Genomic DNA, 26,897 nt, shown 5'->3' on the forward strand with positions numbered 1-26,897 from the left:
TTAGACAAATATGCAAATCCTCCTCCTCACCTTTTTCTTATTTGTTTTGTTGTAGCAAAACTTGAGTCTTAACTTTATACCTATTAAATTTAGGTAAAAGATTAATGGATGGTCAGTTTTCACCTTTTCTTTTTACTTGAGTTCTTCTATTCTTTGATTTTATCCGGTTACTTGTGTTAAAGGTGCTTATCTGATTCCAATAATAGCAACTAGTAAGATAATGAAGTTGAAGAATCAGTGAAGTGCCAAAGAATCCAACTTTAACGATCGAGCTTATCTTAAATTGGCATTATTCTCCAAACTAGTAAGATAGCTGCAAGTTGGGAATATGGTGACTTCTCCAAATAGTGTAACCGCATTTGAATTAGAAATGCAAACCTGGAACACTTGGCATTACATTTCCAGTGGCTTTGTAATTTATGTTCTACATGGAAGAGTAATCTTTGAAGTGACTCCACATATTTTCTGGAATAGCTTGTCACCTATGTTTATTTTCACGTTAGCAAAATCACCAAAACATGAAATATTTTGTATCTATTTAGCTGTGTCGTATATCATCCAAAAATAGATGTTATACACTAATTGTGCTCGTTCTAGATTTCAACACTTATATAGCAAGTGGTACGGGGACAAGACTAACTATAAGGAACTACTCCAAAATTCAATATCAACAACTATGCAACGCTCATAGGAACTCTATGAATCATGGCATTAGTTAGTCTACTCCAAATCAATTACTGAGAGGTTCCTACATATGCTTCTCCTTCCAACTCTACCAGCCTTCCACCACCCAAGAAAATCAATGTCCCTCATGCTAACTATACAAAACCTGAAACTCTACCAAAATGAACCAATGGCTGTAGCACTCATGTTCAGTTAAAAAGTTTTGCTATGCAAGTGATTGGGTCAGATATCACAAGTTAGACCTTTGCGCAAAACAGGTTCACCACAATATATCAATCAGTGCTCGGGGCATCCAATAGGAGGGCTGAAAGTGGAGAACCTGGAGGAAACTTCATATTATTGTCTTAGCCGGCTAGAGTTGGTACGAGATAAAGCTGGAACTTCCTGGTAGTTGTCAGATTCATCCTCCTCGTCCGAGGACAAGAAAGAAGGACCCATCCATGCCTTGAAACTTTCATTCACACGTCTCTCTACATCTGGTGTGACCTCCATTGGATTTGCTTCAAGCATTTCTACTCCAAGATTGCGCCCACTGAAGTCACTTTCATCAAGAATTACAGCAGCTTTTCTTCTTAGAAAGAAAGCAGTCCCTCCATATAGAATCACCAGCCCCCATGAAGCAACCTCGTAGCACCAAAACAAGGGCGCTGAGCAGCTGCTTCCTAAAGTGAGAAGAGTTGAACCAAGAAACAGAGCAAGCAGACCAAATACGATAGCAAAAGCAACATTGAGAATTGATAGACAGCGGACTCCACCTGTTAAACACAATTACGCAATGGTGAGTTGCTAGACACACAAGAATAGGAGATGAAATGAATAAATCAATCTTCTCAATGGAGGCAAAAAACAACACTAGGTGGCTTCTTCCCATCTATCCAAGCCTAGGTGGATTGGTGGATAGAGTTACCCGGTACTTGTGATGGTGGGAAGTAGCAGGTATCCTGTGGAATTAGCGGACAAGTTGGCCCGAACACACAGTTATAAAAAAAGGAAAGGGAATAAGTAAATCAATCCATCATTATTTCCAATCAGCACATGTGCAAATAGGCAGGGAAACAAGAGCACTCTTCCTCCCAAGGCGATATGGTAAGAAGTCAGACGGACAAAACCCAGATATCTAACCAATGTATTAAACTGTCTCTGCTACGAAATTCAAAAGCTTCTATCACGCATGTTAATAATCTTAGGAAATTCTCCTTAAATAGATACACTGTAGCTCAAATATCCTAATTTTTCGAACCTGAATCCTATCCAGTAATACTGTTCAAGTTGGTTTTACCTTCAAAATGCATTAAAGAAATGGAATTCCTTCTGAAATTGCCATCTCACATTTTTCGGACCTCATACTCCTTTATTAATATAATTAGCAAGCTCATGAAACACCAATAATTGGGAGATTGTAAATGAATCAACAAGTTCATGATCAAAGCTCAACTCGACTTTATGTACTCAACTCGACTTAGGTTTGTACCTCCCAGGAGTATGGACCCACCCCTCTACCTTCCTCCCATGTTAAATACACGAGCTCAACTCCTTTAGTTATTAAACTAAGCAAATCTAGCACTCCATGTCTCTCAATAATTTAATGGGCTAGACTCTGAAAGCTCAGATCGACTCATTTAGAGTTTAAAAACAAACATCCACCACCCAACAATTTCCTCCATAGGTATAAAAGGTAAGTTATTCCTGACCTAACAGTTTCGATTCCCCAAACTCAAATAACTAAGATTTATTATGAACACATTGTTTGTATTCAAAAGAGTAAACCAGAAAAAGGACAGAGACAAGTTGGAGGACAATCCCAAAGTTAATTATCTCCAGGAATGAACTCAAGCCCAAAATGAACACACTGAGTTGAGCTGACAAACCAGTTTCCAATAAAAATTTAAGCCGGCCTAGTTCAAGAAGACTCTTGGCTCGCGTTGACAATCAAGCTCAGCTTGTATAAATAACCTAGATCTAACCTCCAAGGCTCTCCTTAGCTCGACTCATTTTTAGCTTTACCTATAGGGTGTAAGAACATTTATGCGATAAAGATAGTCCTAACAGGTCAAAGTTAAGAATTCCTTCTTATATGATCAAAAACTCATTTGAAAGCTCATAGCAAGGTGTACACCTGATATATAATATTACTCCCCCCGTACCAATTTATGTGACACCGTTTGACTTGGCACAAAGTTTAAGAAAGAAAGGAAGACTTTTGAAATTTGTGGTCTAAAACAAACCTTAGATATTTGTAGTGGCCAGGGATTTTATCAAGGGTGCTCAAAACATTTTTTTATTACTGATGAGTGGGCGCACCCTGATTTAAAATTAAATTACTTATCATTTAACTAAATCATATGAAAACTTATCATTATAAAACTATCAATGGTATAAATCAAAACTAAGAGAGTAAAGTCAAAAAAATAATAATTTAGCTACCACTTCCTCGTTCATCTTTACTTGTCTATTTGACTTGGCATACCCCTTAAGAAACAATAATTAGAAGGGTAATTTTACTATAACACCCCTATTAATAATTATAAATTATTTAAATGTTGGAAAATGAATAATATTTAATAGCAAGGATAAAATAGACACAATATAATAAATTATCTCTTGATTTTCTGAACTGGATTAAATAAAGTTGAACAACTATTTTTATATACTGGACAAGTGAAGATGGACAAAGGAAATAGTTGAATTATATAAAGAAACAATAAATTTTAAAAAAAAAATTGGAATGTGTATCATTTTAATGTGGATTTCATTGTGATAATGACACAAACTTACATGGTATTAGGAAAAACAAAGCATTAAATGGGTTTGAATAACTCGGATGAAGAGGTGTGAATCTTATTAGGTTATAAGATACGGTCACTGGGCTGGCTATTTCTGTTTATTTCCTTTCTTTTTCGTTAAAAAACTACCGAGGTTGCTAAAAAATCGCTACACCAAGAATCGAACTGCCGGCATCGAAGACTTAACGAACATGCTTACCGCTGGACTACCAACCTCAATTGTATGTAAGGGTGTGCATTATCAATATAACCCAATAATAGAGAATATTTTACCTATACACGGTCTAATTTTTTGACGAAGGGTGTTCAGTTGACCACCCTTACTTGACTATAGCTCCACCCCTAGATATTTGTGGGCTATAAATAATTTCATTAACGGTAAAAAGAGAATTTTAAAGTTATGTTGTTTCTAATTATAAAAAGGTGTCATTCTTTTTGGGACAAACTAAAATGGAAAGTGTGTCACATAAATTGAGACAAAGGGAGTAAATTATTAACCACACACTAAAGACTACTGCAAGGTTATGTATTGCTTCATTATATTTTGCTCTAATTTCTCAAAAGTGTCTAAAGACATTTTTCTCGCCTTGTTCCATCGCAATAATCCAGAAAATGGATCTATTTCGTTTTTTACTCTTTTAAGAAAAGGAAACTCTTATTTCCAGATCATTGTACATTTCAATTTGAATTAGGCATTCTGTGCCCACAACATTACTTTTTCTCTGCACTTCTAGCTTTGCTCAACGTTTAGATTGTAGTAACCAGACCTTTCCCTTTACCACGAGATTCTAAAACTCTTCACAAGATGAAACAAGTCTAAGCATGATCCACCTCATAGAAAAAGACGCCAGCTTACTTAGCAAAATTTCTGATAGAGACAGACAATTGCATTCCTTAGATATCTGAGATATTCAAATACCTTGGTATTGTCATATTTGAGAAAAAGAATTATGATTCATAAATTACTCCAAATTCACAAAGTGAAGTAAACCAAACATGTCTCCTCTGTAGTCATAGTAATTACTTTAGACGAGAAAAAAAAGCATCAAGTGCTAATTAGACTTCCATGAATACATGAAAAATGAGCAGTTGTAAGTTCCAGTACACAGAAAGAACTAGGTCTCTCATAATTTTAATGTGGTTTAGACACAATCTAGATCTACATTTCTCTGGTTAACATCTAAACACTAGCACGGCAAAGGTTTGATAGTTATTACAATATTTTTCAATCACAGGAAGTGTGGCCAACTTCTCTTCACTATGACATCGTTGAGAGCTTGTTGCTTTTGTACCTTCCAATTTTAAGCTGTTACAAACTTGCTATAACAGTGGGTTACTTAGCCTTGATTTGTACTACTGCCGATAGCTCCTTATTTCGTATAACAAACTTAAATAACCCCAGTCCGTTAAGGAAGAAAACTACTGAAAAGGAATCAATGTTTCTCCTACCAAACTCTTTAGAATATTATTTTTTTTCTTCCTAAAACCAGCTAGAACATGGACATACATACCAAAAACACAACAAGTAGAGAAAACAAACGGACAGAAAAACAATTGAATCTGTTCTGTTAATCGATGCACAAGAACATCAGCCAAATGACCTGATTTCTGCAGGTATGAGAACAAGCTCAGCTAGATTTTGCACATGAAGCTTTGGTACTTGGGGGTATTTGGCTTTGAACTCCGGAAAACACTTTTGGCCATAAAATTCTGGAATTTCAGGAATATGAGAAACAAGAAAAAGTTGTTTTCACTTTTTTCACTATAAATTACTCACAAAACTTCAAAAACAACTCCAATTTGTATTCATGGCCAAACACAACTCCAATTTTCAAATATCATTTTCACTTTGAAAACAAAAACTACTTTTTTCAAATACTCACAATTTTCAAGGCCAAATGCCCCTTTAACCTCTTGAATATTATTTTATACACTAACATTACAAGCAGAAACCATTCCCGACAAGATATCTGTTTTACACACCAATAATTACGAAGTCTTATTCCTGAAGGAGAACATGATATCACCCGCATTGTAAGTACACAGCACTTGAAAATTTGAAATGTATGATCAGAAACAGATCTGCTGGATTCTCCACCCAAAATAGCTGATATCCAAAATGGTGTTATTTATAAGAGCAGCATTTATTTGCCACCTTTCTAAGGGAAAATACAATAACTAGTATTCACTCAACTAGTGTCATACTTAAATGCAATGAAAAGTGGCTTGGTTTCAGGGGAAAACAATATAATACGGTTGATGCATAGAGCTTAGAAAGGAAAGGGAGGTAAATCAGAAGGGAATGCGACCCCTTCAACGTCAGACATTTTTTGGAAGGACAAGAAAGTAAATGCCTTTACTTCCCCATCAGTTGTTACAACTAGAGTACTACCCTTATTGGAGGTAACATGAACCATAGGAGAACGTGCAATTTAAGAAACATACCCCTTCTGGAAGCACAATAGTTATTCTCAACAACCTTCAAGCATCCATGTCTCATCGGAGCAGTGTACGCGACCATAATACCTGCAAATTTTGAAGTCACTTCATAAAGCAAAAACTGTGACAGCTGTAATTTGCGTCCTTTTTTTTCCAGATAAGTCAGTTCTAGTTGTATACGATTAAACAATTAAAACTGGTAGATTCACACTTTGAGTCCAGATGCATAATCCTGTTATTTGCACCCCAAGTTAACTTATAATTGGATGCAAAGAAACAACGGGGGAAAGAAAAAGGCAGTAGAATTGACAAGGCATTTATGTTGTACACGTTAGGCACGTGTGTGTAATAAATTGTTCATTCTCATCAATTCCTATCCTTCCCTTCCTATTCACTGATCATTGCACCGAGAGAGGATTCACTTATCGCCGACATTTACAAGATGAGAAGAGTTGAGATCATTCTTATATGTAAAAGGACGGACAACTATATGACTTAATCATTTCAAAGTATGAGGAGGGATTCAAATTTGGATAGTTTTCGAATCTGAAACACCGGCTTGAACAAAAATAGTTAAGTTTTAGCCTCCAAAAACTATGCTCATCAGGGAATATTGAGGATACACCCTTTAAATAATCTAAAAATAAACCTTTTTTCATCTCTATGTTCATAAACTTGGCCTCCCAAAGAGCCTAGGCCCAGGTACTTTTTCAGAGACATTGAAATTCCAATACATCATAGACTACAGATTATATGATCAAAAAGAACTTCAATCAGAGTTAACCATCAATTATCTGTACTCATGTGCAGCCTGATAGTTACGTCCTCATTCATAGCTTCTAAACATTCTTTTTCCATTTCACATGCATATTGCAGTGTATTACAACCAGAGATGTCTTTCTACATAAATATTTCCACGCATCTTGAACCTTCAAATCATTTGAGAGTCCAGTCCATCCTTTTCATTTTCTAGTGAACATACAACATATAGGGGAATCACATTTCGAAAGACTAAGAGAAAATGTCGGAGGAACTAATTCTAGGCCTAACTCAGGTGGAAGAGACAATAAAATAATAAAATCACTATCTTATCTGTGTAGCTGTCATAGCATCACTTAAATACACATTCTACTCTTCGAATGTAATAACAACTTCAAAACTAGATTTAAGCAAAAATTACTTCTTACTTGCCCTAAAAAAATAAACAGATTTGAAGTTGGTACTATTATACAAAGATACACAAACACATTTACCATATAATGTTCCGATGCCCTCCCGTGCAATTAGTTAAACTACTAAGGCAGCGAAAACACACATTGTACTCTTTGAATGCAATAAGAAAAGTCAAAAGAAGATTCATTCATTTTACATCTCTTTTGCTGAAAAAAATTGATACTAATACGCATAAAGTACAAGTAAACCGAGCAATTAGATGCACCGAAGAGGCCAAAAGTATGAAACAGGCAAGCTCTTTTCGAATTCAATAACAAAAATCAAAATTAGTTAGGTTTACTTCTTATTCAAATATGAAGACATATAAACTATGTGCTATCACATTTTCAAACATAAAATATTTCTCACATCTACTCACCTGCAATTAGATACACTGCCGAGACCGCGAATATGAACGTAGAAGGAATGAACACAACCATCCAATAGTAATCCACGGTCTCCTGATTCGTTAGGTAAAACGCACCAGGATAACTATCCGAATCAACAGCAGTACCAGTACCACCTTCGCCGGAACCACTAGCAGCTATGTTAGTGAAATTAATCGAAAGCGGCTGAATACGATAATCACCACAGAAGGGGCGGCGAGCAGGATCGACAGGAAACACTATTTTCAAGCTGATAACAGTACAGACAATAATAGCAAGTGATATTAGGGTTAAAGTGCAGATCACAAATGGCCTTTGTAGACGATTGAATGCCTTGTCTTCCTCACGGAGACACTCGTATTCGTGTTTCGGCATGAACGCTTGCCGGAGTGCATCTCCGATAATCTCCATAGTTTTTTTTTTTCCTTCAACAACTGTAGAAAGGCATGTATATGTGTATGTATGAGGAGTTGTGAAGGGGAAGGAGAAATTAGAGAGATAGTGGGAGAAGAAAATTATGGAATCCGAATGGGGTTTGAAGGGTGAAATAATGGAAATGCTAGTTGGTGCTTTTACCAGCTTTCAGATTTAGCACCGTCACGCGTCTCTATTTTTTTTTTTTTTTATAATTTTTGTATTTATATCATCATGGCAATATGTGATCTTATGCGTGAAGAATTCCCTATGTTTCCCAAACTAGAAATGCTTTTATTGTGTTTCTAGAAGAAAAAAAAATTATCAAAATTAATTTTAAATTTGGCAAAAGGTTAATATTTTCATTGACAGCTAGGATCGCCCTTATTGTTATTAATAATTAAAATGGACATATTCTGACCAACTCTTATGAATAGAGATATACAATGGTACACATCAAATCGTGAAGTAAAATCAAATAGATGAATTAAATTAAATTGACAAAAAAATTGTCTTGTGATTAATTTAGTTGGTTTGGTGTTAAAAAAAAAATCAATCATTAGCAGACATAATACATATATAATTTATTTATTTTTATACATAGAGATATTTTAAAAATTAGTTTATAACTTTCAATGTTTACCTATATTATTTCATATTTGGGGTTGTAATATGACTAAAAAATTGACATGTGTTGTGTCTTTTCGTGATTTTTGATATGTTTTTCTAAGACATTGTTTTGAAGATGTCATTGTACATCTTATTTTTTTCAATTTTATTTATTTCAGTGTCTTTAAAATGTTGTTAAGCAATATAATCACACGATCAAGGGAACAACCTTCATTTGAGAACTTCAAGTGTGGGATTAAATCTCACGATCAAGAAAACAACCTCTTCAATTTAATCTTTTTTTCAATCACAGTGTGATTGTAATTTAAAAAAATCGAGAAAACTGAAAAAATTGACTAAAACTAAAATTGAAAAAAAGACATTAGATTGGTTTGATTTGGTTTATAAGTTTAATAAACCGATATAATTGATTTGGTTATTTTTTCATGAAAAATCAAACCAAATCAACTTATGTACACCCCTACTTATGATATATAACAAGGTTTATATATGAAGGTTGAATAAAATTTTAAATGAAGGTTAATTATTTGTCGTCAATTACGATTAGGCTATTGAAAGTAATGAAGCATACAGACCACTTAGTAATAATTTAAAGAGTAAATACATCAAATTCTTCTAAATTTGGTAGCAAAATTTACTTTAGCATTTTAACTACACGGACATTTAAATACCATCAACAACTTCCAAGTGAATTTAATCTCACCCTAACACTACAATACGACTTACACAATGAAAAGTGCATCACACACACGCCTCGTCAATGCCACTTCAACACCACATTAATGTCACGTCAGAGCCACGTAAAAATTATGATCAAGTGAAGTGCATTAAGGACGAGGACGACAAGCTGTTGGTGACAAAGACATCTATTAAGTAAAGATGGCAAACTTACTTTCACAAACTCTTAAACGAAAATGGAGACAGAGACATTGTGTTGGGTGATTTGGCGCATTCTGATAGACTACGGAACTTAGGGTACTGTAGGTGTATCAGGGTTGAGGAGGTTAGATGCGCTATTAGCAAGATGAGAAGGGGAGGAGCGACTGGTCCCGATGAGATCTTGGTGGATTTTTGGAAGAGCACAGACAAGACAGGTGTAGAGTGGTTGACTAGATTATTCAGTGTTATGCTTAAGACGACAAGAATGCCCGACGAATGGAGGTGGAGTATAATGGTTTCATTGTACAAGAACAAATGTGACATCCAAACCTGTAATAATTACAAGGGTATAAAATTGACAAGCCATACTATGAAGATTTGGGAAAGAGTGGTGTAGCTGAGGGTGAGAAAGTGGGTGGCTATTTTTGAGAATCAATTTGAATTCATGTTAGGACGTTTGATTAGTGAAGCTATCCGCCTTATGCAGAGATTGATGAAGAAGTATAGGAAAAGGAAGAAGGATCTTCATAAGGTGTTCATTGACCTTGAAAAAACGTATGACAAAGTACCGAGGGATGTTCTATGGAGGCGTTTGGAGGCTAAGAGTGTCCCGATGGTGTATATTAGAGCAATAAAGGACATGTATGATGGAGCTAAGACTCGAGTGATAACGGTGGGATGAAACTCGGAGCCTGTGAAGATGGGTCTACACCAGGGATCGATCCTTAGTCCTTTCTTATTTGCCTTGGTGATGGATGAGTTGACGCGATCTATTCAGGAGGAGATTCCTCGGTGTATGTTATTTTCAGATGACATAGTATTGGTTGATGAGACACGGGACAAAGTTAATGTTAGGTTGAAGGTTTGGAGACAAACTCTGAAGTCCAAAGGGTTCAAGTTGAGCAAGACCAAACATAGTAGTTGGAGTGCAAATTTGGTGGTGTGGTAGATGAAGCAGACACAAAAGTGAGGCTTGCCACACAACTTTTCCCAATAGAGAAAGTTTTAAGTATCTTGGGTCCGTAATCCAGGATGGTGGAGACATCGATAGTGATGTCACACATCGCATTAGGGTGGCATGGATGAAATGGAGGCTTGCATCTGGAGTCCTGTGCGATAAGAAGGTACTGCTCAAACTTAAATGGAAGTTTTACAGAGTGGTGCTTAGACTATCCTTATTGTATAGGGTAGAATGTTTGTCAGTCAAAAACTCTCATGTTTAGAAGATGCATGTTGCAGAGATAAAAATATTGAGATGGATGTGGTCATACTAGGAGCGATATGATTAGAAATGAGGTTATTCGGAAGAAGGTAGAAGCGGCTCCTATAATAGACAAAATGAGGGAAACGAGACTGAGATGGTTTGGACATATGCGAAGGAGGTGTGTTGACGCCCCAGTGAGGAGGTACGAGATGATGGTTGTAGCGGGGAATCAGAGGGGTAGAGGTAGGCCGAAAAAGTATTGGGGAGAAGTGATTATACAGGATTTGGCGCAACTCCACATTATCAAGGACTTGACCCTAGATAGGAAGGAGCGGATGACGCGTATTAGGGTAGAAGGTTAGTAGAGGGATGAGGGACGTAGTGGAGGATCAGCGTATTGTATTATGTATCAAATTGAGGGTCTTTCGGAAACAATATTTCTACCTCCTCGAGGTAGTGGCGGCAAGTTATACGTACAATCTACCCTCCCAAACTCCACTTAGAGGGATTCCACTAGGTATGTTGTTGTTGTTATTATTGTAAGATCTTTTTTTCACCACAATTATAAAACATCAAATAATGAATTAATCACCCAAAAATAAAAAAAAAGTTGCATTAAATTTTTACTTTTGATGTAATGCATGAATTTTGTTAATGAAAGGTGTTGAACTTGAGGATATAACTGAATATGTCATTATTAAAAGGAATTAGCTTCAACTTTTGACCGGTATTATTGAAAAAATTAGCTTCAATTTTTATTTTAACTATCATTATTGAAGAAAATTAACTTCAATTTGGGGATAATAACGATAAATTTTGATGATTTCTATTAATTATTTTACTATCGTAAGTTTATATAAGAAAAAAAATAGATGAGGATGAAGGTGCAGAAAGGGGTGAGAGGAGGGGTGGTAGGAGAAATAATAACTGCATTGGGCTTAGGCTTTGAAGAAAGAGAAAAAGTATGTGGGTGTGGTGGGGATGGGTGGGGAAGAGGATCGAACAAGGAGAAATGGGGTGGGTGGGTGGGATATTTTGAAGAAGGAAAAAAAGGATGGGGAAGAAGAAGGAAAAAAAGGTGGGACAGGGTGGGTTTTTAATTTTTTTATTTATTTTTAATAATATATACATAAAGTTAAGTAAATTTTGCTGTCAAGTTCAAGAACATCTAATTTATTTACTCTAATTTAAAAGTTACTTTTTTCCCCACAAATGCATTGAAAAGCCTACGTAAAAATATTGTTAAAATTCCAATAATAAATGAATTTCAATTTATTAAATCCAAAATGATTTATTCAAAGGCAATTTCAATTTTTGTACCTTTCACTAAACATGATGAATTGTATTCGAAGTGACAGAAATAGAGAATAAATGGGTTAGAAAGACTTGTGCAAGGATGGATAGATTTAGGCTATTCATTCTATATTTAGGCTGATATATATTTGACTATATAAACATACATCATCTTCTTATTTTTAATTTTAGTGATAAATCTAGCACCGATTTATAATCTTTCGAGTACAAAACTAACTAATATTAGTGAATACTTTTTACTATTTATTTTTGTGGTTGAATTTGACTCTGTTCATTTCGATCTTTTTCATCCTCCTCTAAACAAACATGAATCGTAATTATGCCTATTAAATTGAATTTTGTAGAAAAATAATAAATAATTATTGTGGAGTCTAGAAAATTAATACAACTTGATCCTATGATGAAAAAGTAAGTTATACTCTTTCTTATAATATCAATAACAACGATTATGTCTCAATTCTAATCAATTATAAATTTTAAAATTTTATTAGTAATTAACAGACTTCCTAACACAATTAAGTTACTAATTTGAATCAAAAGAAAATATTTATAAATTTTAAACTCAATTAGTACTTATAGCCGAATTTCAACTATAATTAAGATAAATTCGTGAGGAAGTGATATCTCTTTAAGATTTATTTAGTACTAATTTGAGAAATTATAAACTTAATTACAACAATTAGAAGTTCATATGAAAATTAAGCTTAAGAGGCGTCATAGAGATACATAAGAAAAAAGAAAGAAATAATACAATATACATATCATTGCGACTTTAATCATTAAAGAATAGAAGAAAAATAAAATCAATACATAATTGTCTATCAACTTCACAAGCCTATCACTATTCAAGAGCTTTCTTCTTCTTTTTTTCAAGTCAAATAAAAGCATATGAGGCATCACTCTTATTGATATCCACTTCACAAACTTATCAGTTATCACTTTTCAAGAGCTTTTTCACATAAAAATTAATCTTAAGAGGCATCATAGAGATACATAAGAAAAAGAGAAAGAAAGGAAAAAGTAATATAATACGCATATCATTGTAATTTTAATCATTAAAAAATAGAAGGAAAAACGAAATCAATACATAGTTGTCTAAGCTATTGTTGATATCCACTACACAAGCTACGTGGGCTGATACATTTGTTATGTGAGCATCTTTTAAGTCATTTGGTTCGTGAATTGTGAATTTAAAAATTCCAAAAAAATCTAAAAAAATGAGAAAAAATTAAATAAAAATGGAGTCCATAAAAACTAAAAAGGTGTCACATCACCTATTATATATATATAGAGGGAGATTTGAAAGTCAACAAGTAACAAAAATATATAAAGGACTTTATCAAATCAATTATCAGAAGAATGATTGAAGATTACTACTTTAGAATTACATTGTTTCAAAAGTTAAAGATTTATTTTGTTTTGTTTTCTAATTAAATTGCACAATCTTTTATTTTACTATGAGAAATCAGCTGCCCACTAAAGAAATAAATGTCAAAACACACCTAAACTATATCCTTTTTTTTAGTTTCATACACAAACTATTGAAAGTGTAAGTTTCATACCTAAACTATCACTTATTAGTTTGAGAAACATGCCTCAGTGGTGTGTGTAATACACTTTTTCTAGTTTTTGAAAAAAATCTTAGCACATAGCATTCCACATAAATAAAAATATTTCACCTTGACAAAAATTAAATAAACTATTAATATTAGTTAAAAGTTAAAGACTAAAGTATTTCTCCCCCCAAAAGAACTTTTTTTTATAAAACAATTTTTATTTTTTTGTAAAATCTAAAATATTTTGTTCACGCACTCCACCACCTCTGCCCCCCACAACAATCCTCATCCTTTTATTTTTTAAAAAAATTTCAAAAATTTTAAATTTCTTTTATAAAATATTTTTAAAAAATTCACACTTCACCCATTTCCTCACTCCTTTCTAAAAAATGTTATTATTTTATTTTTTTAAAAAATAAAATTATACCATCTCATCGAACCTTACGCTCTTAATTTATATTTATTTTATTATTTATTTTTGTTTTGTGTTAGATATGTACATATACTTTCTTAAAATCATATGCATATATCTAACACAAACGAATTTTTTTTTAAGAGCGGAGGGTTAGGTGGGTGGGTAAATTATTTTTTTTAAAAAAAAAATATATCTAAATTGTTATTTGAAGGGAAGGAGGAGAGGGGAGATGAAGTAAGAAATTTTATTAAAAAAATTATAAAAGAAATTTAATAAATAAAAATAAAACTAAAAAAATGGGGTGGGATGGGGTGGGGGTGGGGGATATGGTGAGAGAAAGTGGTGGAGTGAGATAAGAAAAATATTTTATATTTTATAAATTTTTTTGGTCAGAAAATAGTAATACTTTAATCTTTAATTTTAACTAATTCTAATAATTTATTTAATTTTTATTAATGTAAAATGTTTTGTCCATGTGGAGTGTGAAGTGACAAATTTTTTAAAATGAAATAGAGAGTATAGTGCACACACTATGATGAGAGTGAAATAATAGAAAGATGTGTGTTTCTCAAACTAATTAGTGATAGTTTAGATATGAAACTTATACTCTCAATAGTTTAAGTATAAAACTCAAAAAAGAGGAAGAGTTTAATCTTTCAGATGTGTTTTTGTCACTTATCTCCCTCTAAAAATATATATTATGCCTTATTGCTTAAGAATGCACTTTCTCTCGTTTGTTCAATATTGAATTTGTTAACATGTGTTTTTTATTCCCTATTATGTATTAATAATATATTGAGAACAATTCATCATAGTGTTGCGATTTGAGAATACAGAGAAGATATTGATTGATAGACGATTTTTAGATTTAAAAAATTAGCAACATTTCTCTAGCTAAATTTTAATATTTCTAAAGTAACGTAGGAAGCGCAAATAAATTCACTAATATTTATAAATTACAATTTTCATGAGTAAAAATAGGAATATTTGTTGCATCGATATATTATTTAATCGTTAGTATGTAAAAAAAAATAATATTGACTTAAGCTAAACTATTTATATTCAGACTTAGAAATTGATAAGTGATTTTAATTATTACATAAATCTGAGTAGAAAAGAAATGTTAAATTTATACATGCTAAGAAATGTTAAACTACTAACGAATGATACATTTATTTAAATTTGCATGTTAAGGACATGTCTGACTTTTTCTGCTTACTAATAAGATAGATTATTTGAGAGCTTCCATTAAATTAAAAGAGAAAAATATATTTGGACCAACTATTTAATGAGGAGGACATATTTAAGTCAAACTATTAAAGACTGATATATTTCCTCAATTTCAATTTTTGGATCTTTTCCACATTCCATGATTTGTGTCATTTAAAAAGCATAACACGAAGCATATATTTCAATAATTTGTTTAACTAATACTACAAATTATGACCTCAATCTCCCAAATATTTTAATTTATAGCTAATAATGACGTCATATACTTGCTTCAATTAATTCTTAACAAATTAATATTCGCAATCTGTGAGGATCGTTCAATCTACATGCAAAATCCGTATTCATTCGTATTGATGAAGGAACTAGATCGAAAAAAAGGAACAAAAAAGAAAAGAAAAGAAATTCTGTTTAATTTTTTTAAGGTTCAAATTGTAAAGTGTCTAAACAATTATATAAGTTAGTTAATATCTTGTTTGGATAATTGACACTCGTTGAATTATACTGTATTATTAGCTTAAATACTGTATTTATTTTGATTGTTAATTAAATTCTATTGTAACGTATCATTTAAAGTCACGCTTAAGTAACGACGACATTCATGGTTGGATGTAGACCCATCGGGCAGGGATAATCATTCCGGTCCTGATAGAAGTGGCGACCATTCTCAAGAACGAAAATGTCATTTTGTGTAACGATCGATTTTGTGTAATTGTGTCGTTATCTTAATATTTTCTTCACCTTTTGTCTTTACTTATTATTTAATAATTCAATTTTATCCTTTATTAAATATTTTTATAGTAGTTCTACCTCATATCCTACTTTTCTTATAGATTTATCATTCTAAATATTGATATATGACATTATATAATAATAAAAAATAAAATAAACTGTTCAAATATTATATTTATTAAAATAATATAATTAATTATAATACAACACAATACTACATCATGAAACAATATTTAACAACCATCCAAACACACATTTTAAAATTCCCATTATTGTAAAATCGGCTGCCTGTATAGTGCACGGTGACACAACTACTTTCAATGAAGAATCTTTATTAAACAAATCCCCGCCGTTCGTTAATAAATGTCGGCCAATTTACGGTGATCAACGTGATCGACAATTCCATGACAGAGAGGACTTTATATTGGGAGGAGGAAGTACCATAACTAAAGTTTGATATGATAATAAATAGTGAAAATAAATTGGACACCAGAATTTTACGTGGAAACCCCTCAAACAGATAGAGGGGGAAAATCACGGGGTAGAAGGATTTTACTATGATAATATGGGAGTACACTGCTCTCAAATACAACGAGAAAACAACAATAAACATTTCTCTCTTATAAAATAAACAACTACTAAAGAGGACACTCAAGACTATAATATTTATCTTGGTGTATAACTCTCTTTGTATTCTTACTCTCTCTCTTTTTCTGAATAAATCAAATGAGGGCACAAGGCCCTATATTTATAGGAGGATGAAAACGCGTAAACGGAAAGAGTTTACGCATTTCCGTATTGAAAACGAGTAAAGGCTGGTTGCCAACCTTTACTTTCTGCAGCCCCTGTTTTTGACTTTCTTTCATTTCCCAACCTTTACTTTCTGCAGCCCCTGTTTTTGACTTTTTTTCATTCTCCCACTTGAAGATTTAATTGTGAATCAATTAAGTCTTTACACCATCTTTTCTACCTAATTATTGCAATGTTATGTTTCTGCTAGGCCAATAGAAGATCGACACCATATAAATTTGTTACTGTTGATCGGCTTCGTAAATATATCTGCTAGGTTGTCATTAGTGTGAATTTTCTGAATATCCACACTGTCTTCTTCCACCTTCTCACGAACAAAGTGATACAGAACTCGTATGCGTTTTGTCCTTGAATGAAATATCGAATTCTTTGCAAGATGCAAATCGCTCTGACTGTCACAAAACAGAACAATCTTCTCTTGTTTGTGCCCGAGCTTTTCCAGTAGCATTTGCATCCATATTGCCTCTTTGCTAGCTTGTGTAACTGCTACATATTCTGTTTCTGTCGTAGATGTAGGCACGATAGATTGCAGTTTTGAAATCCAGCTTACAGCTCCTCCAGCAAGATTAAACACATAACCTGTGGTGGACTTGCTTTTATCAAGATTACCTGCATAATCTAAATCAATATAACCTTTAACAGTAAAGTATGATCCTCCATAACACATTGCAACATATGAGGTACCCTTGATATATCTCAGGATCCTCTTAACAGTATTCCAATGCTCTCTACCAGGATAGCCATGTATCGACTAACCACTCTCACTGCTTGTGCAATATCAGGTCTTGTACATACCATGGCAAACATTAAACTTTCCACTGCTAATGCATACGGTACTCGAGACATCTCCATCCTCTCTGCTTCATTGCTAGGACTCATACTTGAGGATAACTTGAAATTAATAGGAAGTGGGGTAGAAATTGACTTACAGTCTTGCATCTGGAAGCATCTCAAGATTTTCTTCAAATAGTTCTTTTGAGAAAGTCAAATCTTCCTATTATTTCTGTCTTGGTGAATTTACATTCCTAGAATCTTGTTTGCTGGTCCCAAGTCCTTCATTTCAAACTCCCTAGCTAACTGTGCTTTTAAATTTATGAGACGATCTTTGTTGTGGCCTGCTACCAACATGTCATCAACATACAACAGCAAAATAACAAAATCATCATCACCAAATCTCTTGTAATAAACACAAGGATCTGAACTATGTCTGTTGTATCCAAGGCCTATAATGAAGGAATCAAATCTCTTATACCAACACTTCGGCGCCTGTTTGAGATCATATAGAGATTTGTTTAACCTGCAAATCGAGTTCTTTTTTCCCTCTTCTTCAAAACCTTCTAGTTGGAGCATGTAAATTTCTTCTTCAAGTTCTCCATGAAGAAATTCAGTTTTGACATCTAACTGCTCTAAGTACATGTCAAATATAGCACACATCGCTAGGACCACTCGAATTGTTGTGAGTCAAACCACCGGAGAAAATATCTCATTGAAGTTTATACCTTCTTTTTAAGCGAATTCTTTTACCACCAATCTTGCACGATACTTCTCCACTTGCTCATTACCATTGCGTTTGATCTTGTAGACCCATTTGTTTTCAATGGCCTTCCTTCCTTGTGGTAATTGAACAAGATCCCATAATTTATTTTTATGAAGAACTTCAATTTCTTCTTGCATTGCTACCATCCACTGAGATGATTCTTGGCCTTTCATAGTCTCGTGAAAAGTTAAAGGCCCTCCATCTTCTGTTAATAGACAGTATGCAACATTGCCCTCTATAGAATAATTCGAGTGCCAAGCTGGTTCTCTTCTCTCCCTAGTTGACCATCGAACTTGTGGAGTTTCGATCTCAGCTTTCTCTTGTTCTTCGTGCTCTGATACTTCTTCAGAAGACACTGAAGCTTCTTTTATTTCTTCAACTTCAACTGTAGTAATCTTTGATTTTTCTTTTAAAGTGTTACCTTCATTTACTTGTATCTTGTTCTCAATAAATACAATATCCCTGCTGATTACCACCGTGCGGGCAGTGAAATCCCAGAAGAGATATGTCACGACCCAACCCCGTAGGCCGCGATTGGTATCCGAGTTGGGCACTCAAACGTACCCTAATCCCAAATTAGCTTTTTTTTATCTGAATAAACAAATGTAGTGATTAGTAGAAATTGCTAAATAAATCATAAAAGTAGATATAGGCACGAGGGTTGATAGACCGTCACAAAACACACAAAATCCAAACCATATATACAAAACCCACAACATAACTCTGTCTACAGACCTCTATAGATGATAGCATAGTCATAAGACGGGACAGGGCCCCGTCGTACCCCTGACCAACATATCCAAATATACAGAGATAGAGTCAGTACCAAAATACAAGCTCCGAACAAGGGAGAACTGTCAATAACACAGCAAATGTCCTAAACCGACAGATCAACAAATCAAACTTCGGTACCTGCGGGCATGTAACGCATCCCCCGAAGAAAGGGGGTCAGTACAAAAAATGTACCGAATATGTAAAGCATGCACTGTAATATATAAAATCATAATCTGAATAGTATGTGCAAAACATGAAATCAACGTTTAGAATTTCAAAATGCTTATAAAAATCTCAAACCATATATGCACAGACATATACCATATCTGGCCCCATTATGGACTCGGTGAACAAAGTGTGGTTGCCCTCCAATCATCGGCACCACGGCACAGCATAACACCAGAGTAGGGAATATCTCCGTAACAAATCATATCATATCAGATGGCCATATCAAATCATATCATATCATATCATATCACAAACATATATGTACATGGCACAACATAACTCCATGGCATAACATTTACCACCCCATGTACATGTCATACCTGCCCCCTCACGTTGGGACACGACGAACAATGCAGAGAAATACGCACGAAAACATATCCAGGCTCAGGCTCAGTGAAAGAGTGGTTACCGTATACACGAATAGAGTAGTGAGAAACTAAATGCAATTTAAATTACAAAATATTTATACAGACTCGATGGCATAATTTCGATAACAAATCATAAAAGGAAACTTGAATAGTAATAATAATACAAATACTTCCAATATCACAATAGTCTATGTAAAAATAGTATTTTTCGAATCATCTCCGTACTTCCAAATATATTATGGGAATTAACGGAATAATTATTTATATAATATTAGGAAGCATAGCAAAGAGTTTCAAGGTATTCGGAATTCATTTGTGCAAAATATAGAAGTTTAGACAATTTTTCCAAAACTGTTCATAATTACCTAATTCAATTCTATTGAATAGAAAAGGGAAAATTTCGAGCGTCGATTCAGGAGAGTAGAGAGATCCCCGAGATTCGTATTCACTCCTATTACATCTAGGACATGCCAAGAGAAGAAAAGGTAAATCTTTACATACCTTTTTGGCCTTTTACGGTTGTCCAAGTTCAATTCCCGTTTCCTCCAAAATCTACAATTGGTCATATTTACCAATTACTATTCATAAGACTTTAAGAATTCAATTTTTTTCCAATACTTGTCTACAAAAATTTCGGCAGCATCTCCCCTATATATATGACAACCTCAAGATTACAACTCGGCCACAATATCAACAACCAAGCCAACAACAACACTAATTCCATCGATAATCAATTTAAACACACCATAACATAAATTGGTGTAATTTTCCAATTAATGCAACAACTTTTAACCAAACTTTGCATTTCCAAATAAATATGAATATCTCATATCCATAATTAATTTCAACTCATTCCAACATAAGTGAAAAATATTCCAAGTAAGCTATCCAATTTTTATCAATTCCATATTTCACTCTAAAATTCCATAAATACAACAAAAATATTATAATTCATTTTCTTCCTTCAACTTCATAATCAAATTCATTTCCTTCTTTCAACTTCATAATCAACAACAACAATCCATACTTTTAATAACTTACCTCCATATTCTTATAATGTCATACTCAAATTACATAATTCCTACAAACTATTTTAATATCAACTTACACCATTTAAGTTTCCTTATATTCCAAGAATTACAACAACAACTAACAAGCTATGCAACCTTAATTTTTTTCCATCTCATCACCTAACTCATATTTCCAACTTCAATTAATTTCATCCCACTTTCATTTTCAACATCAAATAATTAACATAACTACCATTCAAATACTACACAAAGATACTACACAAAAATACTACACAAAAATTAAATAATTCTTACTCATATAAGAACATGTATACATGGCACCATATTACCATATAAACTTTCATATTTCCATAAATTCCACACACCTCCACATACTACAACATCAACAAACTTCATAACACAAAGAAATTAGATTAATTCTTACCTTTTCTTTCACTTCTCCAAATCTCCAAATCAACTAAACAAGTCTTCAAACTTCCAAAACAACTACACCATGTTGTAGAGCACCCTTGATTTAGTAGGAATACTAGGAAACTATAATTTTTGGGGATGAAATTTGAAGGGTTAATTTACTCCCTCTCTTGGCCGAACTTGTCTCTTGTTTTTCCTTAAGTTTTTCTTGCTTCCAACTCTCTCAAAATGTCTAGAAATCTCTAGGAGTTAGATGACTTAAAGACTCCCATGTGAAATTACCATTTTGCCCCACACATTTTCTAATATTTCCAAGTTGAAATTCAACTTTTGCCCTTAACCTTTTATAGTATTTCCACATGTGAAATTTCAATTTTACCCTTAGCCTTTTCTAATAATTTCACCTTCAAAATTATAATTTTGCCCCTAACCTTTTCTAATAATTCCACCTTCAAAATTACAATTTTACCCTTGACTTATTACAAATATTCCCAATATGTCCTTATGTGCAAAGTGCGGGTTATAACAAGATACCCCTTGACTCAATCAGTATACCCTAAGAAAATGCATTTTCTGGATTTTGGATCTAACTTTGATTTTTTTTGGGTGTTGTACATAACATAAACAGGACTTCCAAATATATGTAAGCGGAAATAATCAGCTGGTTTTCCTGTCCACATCTCCATTGGCATTTTCAAATTAATTGCGGTTGATGGTGACCGATTGATCACATAACAGACGGTTTTGACTACTTCTGCTCAGAATGTTTTTTCCAACCCTGCAGTTGCCAACATAGCTCTTGTCTGTTTCAACAAGGTTCTGTTCATCCTCTTTGCTACTCTATTTTATTGTGGAGTATATGCCACCGTAAACTGCCGTTTAATACCTTCTTGTTTACATAAATTATCAAATTCATCACCAGTGTATTCTCCTCTATTATTTGTCCTCAAACACTTGATCTTTTTCTCAGATTCAAGTTCCACCCGCGCTTTGAATTCTTTGAAAACTGAAAAAACATCTGCCTTTTTCTTAATTGGATACACCCAACTTTTTTTTGGAGTAATTATCGATAAATGACATAAAATATTTCGCTCTTCCTAGGGACTTCACCGGTGCTTGCCAGATATCAGAGTGAACCAGATCTAATATTTCCTTACTTTTAGCAGAGGAACTGCTAAATTTTAGTCTATTTTGCTTACTGGTAACACAATGCTCACAAAAGGGTAGTGAAATCTTTTTGAGCCCTGAAAGAAGCTTTTGCTCAGCAAGAATCTTCAAACCTCATTCCGACATATGGCCAAGTTTATGATGCCATATCATCATTAATTCTTCAAATAAACTTGCTGACGCGGTTGATGCTTCTCCTTCTTGGTGTGTTTCACCTTTAAGCACATATAGATTTGCATCAAGTTTTTTTGCTTTCATCACTACAAGCGCTCCTTTGGATATTTTCATGACTCCACCATGAGTCTTATATGAACATCCATTATCATCTAATTGTCCGAAAGACAATAGATTCTTTCTCAAATCTTTTACATGTTGTACCTCCTGAATGGTGCGTATCATGCCATCATACATCTTTATTTTGATGGATCCAATACCAATAACATTCAAAGCATGATCGTCTCCCATGAACACAGACCCTCCTGAGAAAGGATTATATATTGATGGAACCATTCTCTTTGGAAAGTCATGTGCCATGTTGCTCCTGTATCCATGATCCAGACATCAGTGAGACGTTTTATGCCTTCATTATTTGATATTGCTTCACTACATAAAATATCTTCATCATCTAAGGTACTTGCAACATTCCCTTGAGCATTTGATGGCTTACGGTGTTCATTCTTTTTTTTGAACCGATAATCTTTTTAGAAGTGCCCTTTCTTGTCACAGTTGTAACACTTGATATTCTTCTTACTTCTTGATTGAGATCTACCATGATTGTGACTTCCACTGGAGCCACGTTCCGTTGGTCTTCCTCTCACCATCATATAGGACTGGGCATAAAATACTGAAAACCAAATTACCGAACCTAATCGACTATTTCAGTATTTCGGTATTCGGTAATTCGATAATTTAATTCAGTATTCGGTACTGAAATATAAAATTCGATATTTCAATTTTGGTATTCGATATTTTGGTTTTGGTATTCAAGAAATACTGAATACCAATTTTTTAAATTTTTTTTACAAAAAAAAAACTGGAAAAATAAGAAGAAAAATTACAAAAAAGAGAAGAGTTTAGTAAGAGGAAACTATCCCATTTTTTCATTTTTCTTACCATTTCATTTCAACTTTTTCACGTTTACAGCACACTATATGCACACTTTCAAACACGTACATTATGAATAACTGCTAAAATTTAAATTCATGTACATGTAAAAATTATAAATTCTAATTTCAAATTTATGCAATTGGTTAAGAATTCTAATTTCACTTTACATGATTCACCACATGAGTTATATACATAAACTGTTTGGTAGTTACATTGAAAACAAAAAATTCCAACTCTTTCATATCTTTTTAGGAACTAATTAATAATTAGTGCAGTGATGTAGAGTTTTTGGATAATTCAAAGAAAAATATATGTATAAAAATTATGTGTGATATATTAGAGATTTTTGTTTTCACTCTTTTTCATCATTTTTATTACATGGTAATATTTTTTTATTCTGTATCTATTCATAAATTATTTTCTCTATGTTTACGATGTATCATTTCTCCTCCGTAAAATGTGGCTTCAGAGCAATTTCAGTTTCGGTATTCAATAAGTTAAAATGCATATATTACTTAATTATGGTGTAGTAATAAAAATATAAGTTAAGATATGTATTCTTTAGGTTAATGTAAATATTAAATGCGAATAAATTTTTACTGTACATTAACTATTAAAAACATATGGTATTACCGAATACCATATCGAACCGAAGTTTGATTTTACCGATTAATGAATTATCAAATTGAAGTTTGAAAGTTCGGTATTTGGTATATACTTTAAATTACCGATTACTGAATTATCAAACCCGAACTTTAAAAATACCAAACCGAATTTTGAACGTCCAGCCCTACGACATAATCAAAGATTCAGCTTCCTGCGAATTTGCTTGTCTGTTTTTTTTATTTTTGCGCCGATTTTCTTCTTCTAAGACAACGGCTGCAATTTCATCAAAAACTAGACTGTCTGTATTGTTCATCAGGTTGATGATGAGTTGATCATACGAGTCAGGCAGACTTTGAAGTAGAAGATCAGCACGTTCAGTCCCCTCTATTTTGCAACCCATTATTGTAAGTTGCGAAAACAAAGTATTCAAAGTATTGATGTGTTCAGTAACTGACATGGACTTTGCCATTCGAAGAGTATACAGTCTTCTTTTTTAAAAGATTTTATTATGCAAAGACTTGGCCTTATACAATTTTGTAAGAGTATCCCATATTTCCTTCATAGTCCATTTTTCAGCAACACTAGATAACACTTGATTAACTAGTGCCAAGTGTAGATCAGCAACTGCATTGCTGTCTATGTCGTTCCACTTGCTATCATCAGTGAAGTTTGTGAGTCTACCTTCAATTGCAGCTAAACAATTGTCCTTTCTCAATATCGCTTTTATTTTCATTTTTCACAACGAGAAATTAGTCCCATTGAATTTTTTAACGTCAAACTTTGTTGTATTCGATATTGTTATTTATTTCACACCCTTCTAGATTATTTCTGAATATTTTTGCGAACAATCGTGACAAAATATATAATCATCAAAATTTACTATTCACGTGAATAGTACTTTTCACTAAATTTTACTATTCACAGCTATTACCTTCGCATAAAATAGACATAATAACCGAGGTCTCTGATACCACTGTTGGGGAGAGGAAGCACTACAACTAAAGTTTGATATGATAATAAATAGTAAAAATAAATTGGACACCAGAATTTTATGTGGAAACCTCTCAAACAGATAGAGGGGAAAAAACCACGGGGTAGAAGAATTTTACTATGATAATATGGGAGTGTCACGACCCGAATCTAGGTGTGATGGCACTCATCTCAATCCACCGAGATAAGTCAGCCTAAAACTCAACAAAAAGTAAATGCGGAAGTAATTGAGATAAAGAAAGATTTAACTTAGTCAAAAATAAATAAATAATCTCAAAATCTCCCAAGACTGGTTGTCACGTGTACAAGCCACTAATAAATTATCGAAGTACGAAAGAAATACAGTCACAATGTCTTTGTCTCTAAAGTAGGACTAAAACATAATAAAAGAGTAAGAGGTGTCCGCTAGATGGATGTAACAGCTACCTCAACACTCAAAATTGATAACCTCGGCTGTAGTGGAAAACAGTATAAGATCAAGCAGATCCGGGCTCACAACCTACACAAGTGTGGAAGCAAGGGGTGAGTACCAAACAACACGGTACTCAGCAAGTGGATAGCTAAAACTAAGCAAAGCTTAATAGATACAAGTACTCCTGTCCTCCCAACCGAACCTCCTTAACTACAACCTGCATAAAATCAGCCCAACTCTACACTTGTACAATAACAACAGTAATACAGTCCACAAATACTCATCAATAGTCTTGTCAATAAATCATACCAAGTCAAGTTCAGCATACAGAGCAATATGGGGGTAAACACAAAGTCATAAATATCAGAAAGGTGCAATGCAGTGCAATGAAATGATGCATGTCTGTCCTATCGGTACACATCCGCTGAATCACAGTTCGGAACCCATGGGGGACATTTCTGTCCATGTAACCTGCCACGGAGCGTGTGGCCCGACCCCTTTGTTTCATAATACTTGCCACGGAGCGTGTGGCCCGACCCCTTTATTTCATAATACCTGCCACGGAGCGTGTGGCCCAACCCCTTTGTTTCATAATACCTGCCACGGAGCGTGTGGCCCGACCCCTTTGTTTCATAATACCTGCCACGGAGCGTGTGGCCCGACTCCTTTGTTTCATAATACCTGCCACGGAGCGTGTGGCCCGACCCCTTTGTTTCATATCATTTTCAGTCTCAACACAATATGTCAGAACCAATGCAATCAATTCATGTTCATATAATTCACGATAATAACATGACAATAACAATATTTTTTCCTATCCCACATCACCAATAGCCATTTTACATGTCCAAAATAAATCCACAATCACAACATATCAATTCCACCAATACATGTCATTAGATCACCATTTTATACCCCTCATCTCTATTTTTTTTTGGCCAATCATATAGTCAATAACCCAGTCTAATTCTCATTACTCCCTTGTACACATAACACGGAAATACAAGCATCTACAAGCTTAAACTGAGGTTTAGAAATTCACTTGCCTTAATTAATCAAGCAATTACACCGGTACTTGAGCCTTCCTTTTTCGTTGGGTCTCCAAATCAATGTAATCTAATCAAATAAATAACCACAATAAGATTTCGAATCTAACAACACCCATATTATTATATGTCTAGCCTAGATCAAAAACCTATCCAAATCTATAATCAAATTCTTAATGTTGACGTCAAATAACATGTCAACTCTCATATTTCCAAATTTTAAGCCTAGGGTTAGGTTCTAATTTCCCTAATATCATAAATTTAATGTAATTCATAAAATATAATATACCTAATATTTAATTATCTATTTTAATATATCAAAATTCAGGAACTAACTCATTCTATGTCATTGAAATCAAATCTGAAATTTTCTTTCCGATTATGTTCACTCATGATAAAATAAACTCACATGTCAAATTTCAGCTAAAACGGATCGTTATTCGACCCCCAAATCAAGATTTTATATGAAGAACCCTAGGGTCATATTTTCTTATTTCAACATTGTTTCTCCACCAATATACCCTAAAAATATATT

General features: G+C 33.6%; 1 protein-coding gene across 1 annotated transcript; it reads right to left on the reverse strand.

Moving 5' to 3' along the window:
* Positions 1–588: 588 nt before the first annotated feature.
* Positions 589–8,128, reverse strand: LOC129889436 (uncharacterized). Its single transcript, XM_055964725.1, has 3 exons — positions 7,498–8,128; positions 5,913–5,993; positions 589–1,439 (listed from the first exon to the last, which is right to left on the reverse strand). Exons 1-3 carry the CDS (start codon positions 7,913–7,915, stop codon positions 1,021–1,023), a joined length of 918 nt encoding a protein of 305 aa, XP_055820700.1. The 5' UTR covers positions 7,916–8,128; the 3' UTR covers positions 589–1,020.
* Between the last annotated feature and the right edge of the window lie 18,769 nt (positions 8,129–26,897).

This window comes from Solanum dulcamara, chromosome 5 (genome assembly GCF_947179165.1).
Source record: "Solanum dulcamara chromosome 5, daSolDulc1.2, whole genome shotgun sequence".
NCBI classification, from domain to species: Eukaryota; Viridiplantae; Streptophyta; class Magnoliopsida; order Solanales; family Solanaceae; genus Solanum; species Solanum dulcamara.

Excerpts from the sequence above, each read along its gene's own strand:
- LOC129889436 (XM_055964725.1), bottom strand. The coding sequence starts at position 7,915 with ATGGAGATTATCGGAGATGCACTCCGGCAAGCGTTCATGCCGAAACAC. Across the intron at positions 5,994-7,497 it reads GGCAGTGTATCTAATTGCAG|GTATTATGGTCGCGTACACT; the intron begins GTGAGTAGATGT and ends CAAAATTTGCAG. Across the intron at positions 1,440-5,912 it reads CTATTGTGCTTCCAGAAGGG|GTGGAGTCCGCTGTCTATCA; the intron begins GTATGTTTCTTA and ends TGTGTTTAACAG.